This window comes from Belonocnema kinseyi, chromosome 2 (genome assembly GCF_010883055.1).
Source record: "Belonocnema kinseyi isolate 2016_QV_RU_SX_M_011 chromosome 2, B_treatae_v1, whole genome shotgun sequence".
NCBI lineage: Eukaryota > Metazoa > Arthropoda > Insecta > Hymenoptera > Cynipidae > Belonocnema > Belonocnema kinseyi.
In genome coordinates, this window is record NC_046658.1 from 46,012,168 (window position 1) to 46,019,657 (window position 7,490).

The window sequence follows — 7,490 nt, forward strand, 5'->3', positions numbered from 1 at the left end:
ATTGTATCAAAACCTTCTGGTGGAAGAAGTTTTCTTCAACCCATCAACCTTTGGCCCGTATTTCACCTCACATTTGAAGTCGGAAGAGCCGATTCCAGAGTGATAGCTATCCTAAATGATAGGATTGTTCGGGAGATTGAACCTGTGTGGCAAGAAATGTATGAACAATGAGGCTCAAAGGAAGGCGTAGCCGGATGTCGGGAGAACCTGCTCATCGATAGATGTGTCTGGAAAGATGCAGCATTCTACCAGCGTGACCTACCGATGGCCTGGATTCATTATCGAAAAGCCTTCGATTCGACCCCCCATAGACTTATCATCTGTCTTTTGGAAATCTTAAAGGTTCATCCGCAAATAGTTGGGTGCATAGAGAGATTGATGCTGCTTTGGAAAACCAGATTTACTATCTCACCTGGAAAAAGTCGTGTGACAACTAACAAGGTCACATTTCAGAGAGGTGTCTTTCAGGGCGACACCATGAGCCCACTCCTCTTTTGCCTTACATTATTGCCACTAGCTCCATCACTTCGCCATTCCGAAGGGTACTTGTGCGGCAAACCTGCAGATCGAAAGTACAAGGTCACTCATGTATTTTACATGGACGATCTTAAGATCTATGCTAAAAACAGAGAGCAACTGCATCTAGCTCTGGGGATTGTCGAACGATATACTAAGGAAATTGGAATGGAATTTGGGTTAGACAAATGCGCCAAGGTTTATTTGAAGTGAGGAAAACTTAATGCCATACGACACCTTTGCGCTGGAGAGACTTATACATACCTGGGCGTGCCACAGAGCCGCATCAGGATGTGACATCTATAAAGGATACTCTCCGAAGCAGATACAAGCGTCTCATCCGACAGATTTGGTCTTCCGAACTGTCGGCGAGGAACAAAGTATCTGCAACGAACATGCTTGCCGTCTCGGCAGTACTCTATTCATTTGGAGTAGTTCCATGGGCGAAGAACGAGCTCAGATCCCTTGATATCGGGACAAGAAAGGTTATGCACATGAACAAAAGCATGCATCTTAAGTCTTCCGTTCCGTGACTGTACATCTCACGCCGTCAAGGGGGTCGCGGAATATTGCGTCTTGAATGTCTTCACAACAGGATTATTCTGGGTACAGTACATAGACTTGCAAATGGAAGAGACCCTCTTCTTAAAATGGTCAGGAATCACGAAGAAGTGGGCAAAGGAGCGTTTCTGTACAAAGCAGCGGAGGAGGTTGCTGAAACACTCGGAATTGACTTCAGTATTAGGGGTGAGCAAAGTGCATCAAATCTTATCTATCTCGTGTACTCACTCCTGAAAGCCCGGATTAAGAAAGCACAAGAGAAAAACTTTAGTGAACAACTCCTCGATAAGAGGATGTAGGGTATCTTCCACAGAAATGTGAAGGATCAGTCAATGTCTTGTGAGCTAACGTTTGCTTTCCTTGAATCGACCGGATTGAAGTCTGGTGCGGAGGGTTTCATCTTTGCATGCCAAGACGGTGTCATTTCCACCTTAACATACCGTCGCCACATTTTGAGCCAAGACATTCCAGATGATAGCTGCAGGACGTGCCATGAACACCCCGAGCATTTAGCTCACATATTATCTAGTTGTCCAACTCACGCGGGAACGACCTACATTCAAAGGCACAATGCGGCACTAAGAGTGCTTTATTACCATCTCCGTCATTCTTACGGCATTAATCTTAATATCGCTCCTCTAAATGCTCCTAGGGAAATTGAGTCAATTGTCGAGAATGGGAAGTGCCGCATATACTGGAACTTTATATTCTCGACAATTGTTTTTGTTGCTCGCTCGAGGCCTGACATGGTTCTTCTTGACTTCGAGAAGCAAACCATGTGCGTTATCGTATTTTCGGCACCAGCTGACAAAAACATCATAACCAAGGAGAATGAAAAGAAAGAGAGGTATCGAGACCTTATAAGGGAGTTGCAACGGTTGTACCCAGAATATTCTGTTAAACTAATCGTCCTTATCATCGGCGCTCTTGGAGGTGCCAAGCTTTCACTTGCTAATGACCTAAAAAGCATCCCTGAGTGTTAACAATATGCTAAAACACTTGCGGGAAAAATGCAGAAGGCGGTTGTCCTTGGGTCGCTTCGTGTTCTTAGGGTGCACGAGGCTTTTGCTGGATCGTCGTATTGATTCCTTTACAGACTGTAAGCACCTATCTCTCTGTCGTGAGACATCGTTGTGGCTGAAATTTTACCGCGATTTCGCTGGGAGCGGGTGCAATTTTCCAGATTAGCACCCGCTCCCGGCGAAATCCTGCGGTTGTCCTTATGACAAATTTTTAATTATATATATATATGTGTGTGTGTGTGTTTAAAATGCTTTCTTTTTTTTTGTAAGGACAAGGAATACATCGATTTTAATATGAAAAATATCAGTAGAAAACAACAGTAGAAAACCCATACGTATTTGTTCTGCAAAATGAGTCATAAACACAGTACAAATTTTTCAAGGAAAAATATCTTCTACAAATAGAATATTTTTTGTTTTTACTTTGAGATTCTTTTTAGAAACCAAAAAACATGATTAAAAAATGTAATTTAAAAAAAAAATTATTATTATTATTTATTAAATTTATTAAATTTAAGTTATATTTTTTAAATAATGGACGTGTCAGAAAAAATGTAGGAATCTCGTGACATCAATATTTTTGTCATAAATTAAAAATGTGTTTCATTCTAACTAAACTAAAATGTTAAAAGTGCTAAGCGACCATATTTTCAACAAATATTAAAGAAGCCAATCTCTATCAGTAAGGTAATCAAATAATAATTTTTAAATTCTCAAAAATCCGAAGGGAATTTTTTCTCCGATATGCCCTGTTCTACATGAATTGTCATACATATTTAAAAATCCCTGGAAAAAATTAGTTCTGTCATATAAGTTACATACATATTCATCAATATTAAGATTGATAATATGCGCGAAATATTGAATCACAATCCATATAATGAATGCAGAAATTTGTATGACTTTCAGGGCCACGAGAGAAATTTACAAAAAGAATTCAAAACCATAGTCCTAAAATTAATTCTTTCGCCCGCAATTTTATGTCTTTGAAAAAGCACCTATTAGCAATCGGTATCGTCGTTACTGCCGATATTGATTATACGGTAAAAACAGTTCATACCTTTGTTCTTTCTTTTAATTACTTGATTACTTTAAAAAAGCGTTTTAATTCATATAAATCGTTGTTACCTTTTTTTCGAAGGCTTCTTGAAGAATACGCTTTTCTTTTTCAACTTCCAAACATATGAGAGAATTGATTTTTTCGCTATTCGCATCATCGCCCGAAGCTTTAAGTGCTGCGTTTAATTTGGCGGTCGCAACTATCTGAAAAGGATAGATTACGATTATAGCAAAAATAAACAATACTGAATTATATGAAAATCAAACAAAAACTGTATAGGGGTGAAAATCAAAAAGTTAGACTTATTCAATATCAAATTAAATAGAAAAAAAGTATTTCAGATCAGCATAAAACCTTCCTTTTCTATTTATATTAAATACAATAAATGTAGAAATAATTATTTGCAAGGTAAAGAAGCAAGTTCTGATTTTATAATTTTTTTAATTTAATGACAATCTTTTGATATAAAACATTCTTGATATTATCCAAGTCAAAATAACAAGAAGATCTACTACTCCTGGCTTAAAAAATGGAAATTATAATTTTCTTATTGATATTACTTATAATACATAATTTAAACAAATAATAACTAGGAGGAATTTTTTTTATTTGTTTTTGCGCCCTTATTTTTTATATAATATTTATTTTTCTCACATTTTCACATTTGCAGTAAATTGTATAAATCAATTTTAATAAAACATCAGAGTTTTACGTTTATTATATTAATTATACTTTTATAACGAATGCTCGTGTTACAAAAAATAAATTTAACAGTAAAATATTACGTTCAATTTATTTTACATTATTTTTAAATTCAGAAATAAGAGGAATTTCGACTATTTTCAGTCTTGCAACTAACTTTACTCATTGCAAATAACTATTGTGTTACCGGATGACAAAAATATGCAATAAAACCATTATAATTTTAAAGAATTTTTAGCAGGCTGGTTCGAAAACTTTTTTTAGAAATCTCAAACAGTACCATATCTAAATAAGTACATTGGAATACAATGCACAATGTGGAATCGATTCATTTTTATATAGGTAACGCGCGCGAGATGTGATAATTACGTTTCACTTGTTTGAATTAAAAATTGTTTGACACTTTGGAGTTTTCTCTTAATCAAAATTAACTCACAAAAAATTCAATACATTTTTTACTTTGAAATCTCACTCAAATGAAATTACTTTCTTGAATTTTTTGTGAGACCATATTGGTCACAAAAAAGCCCTCATATGCCAACAATATTTTTAAAATGTTTTTATAGATGCGAAAAATATAATTTAATTATAGGAGTGAACTAAAACGTAATTATCTATTGCAGAATACTGTCCTAAAATCTGGCGGTTCCGCTTTGTGTACAATTAATGGAAGTCCCAATGCACTACTTTTAGGCATTCTATAATTTCGATTTTTCACATTTGACTTTTTTGATACAGAGCAAATAAAATAATTGTAAATAAGAAAAATATTCCTCCAAATACAAGCTTATAGTATTCCAGGGACATAATTTGACAACTTTTTTATTTTTACCCATACAACATATAAAGACGCCACTTACTTCCAATTTATTCAGTTCTTTTTGCAAATGAGTAACTTTGTTATACATGTGTAGTACGAACAAATCGAAGGCCTCTTCGTTTACAGAAAGTTTCTTTTCGTGGATGTTGATATTCGGGAAGATAATTTGCAATTCCTCGTTGAAATTTTCCCGCGCTGTCTTCACCTGCTTCCAGTAACGCTCGGTAATATTAGCAGACAACATTTCTTTTTCGAACGCTTTCTTAGCGGCATCAACATCATCTAGAATTTTCTTGACGTTCCTTCTTGCTACTGTTTTCACCGCTATCGGGGCTGAAAATTCAGGGTCGTCAATGAGATTGTACATTCGCTTTAATGAAGCTAAAGCCTCCCCGGCGTGCTTTTCTGCATCCTGAAGAGCCTCTTTTCTCTTCTGCGTTGCTGCATTCAATCTAGAAAATAAAACAAATACAAGATAAATGTTTAAAATAATTTCAGTCACTTAGAAAAATAGTCAATAAGAGTTTTAAAAATTAAATTAAGAATAACTCAAAAAAATTTGTTTTTTAATTTAAATCGAGATCAGGGTGGCAGTTTAAATCAATTAAAAAAAGCGGGTCATTTCCCAGGTCTCACAAATTGTTAATGGTCAATGAAATTAAAAAGTCAAACTATTACAGCTAAAGAAAATTGAGATTTAAAATCATAAACACTGCACTTCAAATTTTAGCAGTCAAAGTGGAACTCTTAAATTTTAAACTTTTAAAATGTAAGTTAAAAATGGTTATGCAAATTGTCTCATTTAAACGCTCAATTTTCAGAAATTATTAGATAGTACATTAAAAATTGAATTGAATTTTTTTGTAACTTTTCACTTTTAAAATTAGGACATGAAACTATTTTTATTTTCAGCAGTTTCAAATGAATAATTGTTCTTGGAAAATGATTTGAATGGTACGGTCCACACCAGGTATCCATTCTTCAAGTGTTGCTCTGAACTCTGGATTATTTTTTGCAAAAGCTAATACTCCTAAAGTTCCGAGAGTTAGCGCACCTACAGTTATCAGTCCTCCCCCTCGAGATTTTCCGCTTTAAAAAAACAAGTTTTGATATAGGAACAACACTTTAACAATCATTTATTTGAAATATATATATATATTTGTTTTAAAATGTTACCAGATATTGAAAGACAGTGTTTTCATCGTAAAACCTTTTGAAATCCTTAAAAAGCATCGAAATTTTATTTCCAAATCTTAAAAAAAACTACATTGCATTAAAAATTTTCGAAATCATTTCAAATTTTTAAATATTTTTAAACATTTTGAAGACTTCTAAATATCTTGTAAGCAATTCGAATTTTTCTTTTAAAAATCCTGCAAAGTTAAAAAAATCTTAAAATATTCCACATTACTTTTTGACAATTTCAGAAATATTTTGAAATCTGTTAAAATATTTTATTGAAATTCATTTTTTTTAATAAAACATTATTTTCAATTTTCCTAGCAATCTTAAGAAAGTTTTGTTATCCTTATGGAACCTTTTACAATTCTTAAAAATCTAGATTTTTTTAATCTACAAAATCTACTTTTTTGTAACTATTCGAAATCCTTTACAGTTTTAAATTAATTTTGAATCTTTTCAAAACTTTTAGATTTCTCTTAATCTTACTCGAATTTTTTCTAAAGTAATCAAGGTAACAATTTCAATTTATACATCCAAATTTAACAATTTTACTTACGAATTAAAATTTTCTAAATTTAAGACTTTCTATGTCAAACAATTCAGTTTCAAATTGCTTCTTTTTCGCTTATAATGGCTCGTTTGAAATGAAAAGTACAAATAATGCTGAATATTAAATAATTGTCATTGTATTATTTATAAAATTTCAAATTAAATGGGTTTTCAATTAAATATTTTAGACTGAAACAATATTTAAATAGAATTTACAATTAATAAAAGCGTTTAATTATGAATCTATTCATGCAAAGTTATTTAAAAATTGAAAATAGTTCATAAAGTCTCAATCGAACGTTTACATTTGCTTAACCCTTAAACGGCCAAAACGCCACTACCGGGACACTGCTTTTCAACGGCCAATAACTAAGACTATTCGACACTAGAAAAAATTGAGACACATATATTTTTATTGCTTAAGATCTCTTCTTTCCGACGGTGCCAATGAAATTCCTCAAAAGATTTATTTATTATCCGAAAATGCAGTTTAAACAAAAAAAAACGTGATTTTTCGTGCCTATTTTTTTTGTGAACCATTTTCCAAAGCTTTTCGAGTCTGTAATTAACCTGTAATCTCACTAACCGGTGGAATAAATGTCTAAACTTTGAGAATCCATGGTTCAAAGATCGATTTTTCGTTTTAGTATTTTCAAAATTGGCGTCTTAATGGCAAAATTTTTCTTAAAACATTCATGAATTTTTTTACAATGAACGATGCGCTTTTCGGAAAAATCATCAAGAATAAAAAGTTCTTGTAATCAGCCAAGGAATACGCCTGAATTTTTTCGAAGCGTTTTGAGCAAAATTTTGGATTTTGCATATGAACAATTTTTGCAAAATCCAAAATTTTTCCCAAAACGCTTCGAAAAAATTCAGGCGTATTCCTTGGCTGATTACAAGAACTTTTTATTCTTGATAAATTTTCCGAAAAGCGCATAGTTTTTCAATAAAAAATTTCCAACGACTCCGTAAGCTTTATTGCACTCTGACATCAAACCACACCTTCACCGCATTGTCATCCTGGGAATTTTCGAGTACACCCAGCAAAAAAAAATGCCAAAGCGTAAAGCCTCAA

General features: G+C 33.1%; 1 protein-coding gene across 4 annotated transcripts in view; it reads right to left on the bottom strand.

Moving 5' to 3' along the window:
* The window catches only part of LOC117183126 (MICOS complex subunit Mic60), a 185,819-nt gene that overhangs the window by 167,696 nt on the left and 10,633 nt on the right, over window positions 1-7,490 (bottom strand). For all 4 annotated transcript variants that reach the window (XM_033376316.1, XM_033376317.1, XM_033376315.1 and 1 more), the window contains 2 exons: window positions 4,722-5,133; window positions 3,228-3,362 (listed from right to left, as the gene is read on the bottom strand). In XM_033376316.1, coding sequence (XP_033232207.1) covers window positions 3,228-3,362; window positions 4,722-5,133 — 547 coding nt within the window. The remainder of the gene's footprint in view (window positions 1-3,227; window positions 3,363-4,721; window positions 5,134-7,490) is intronic.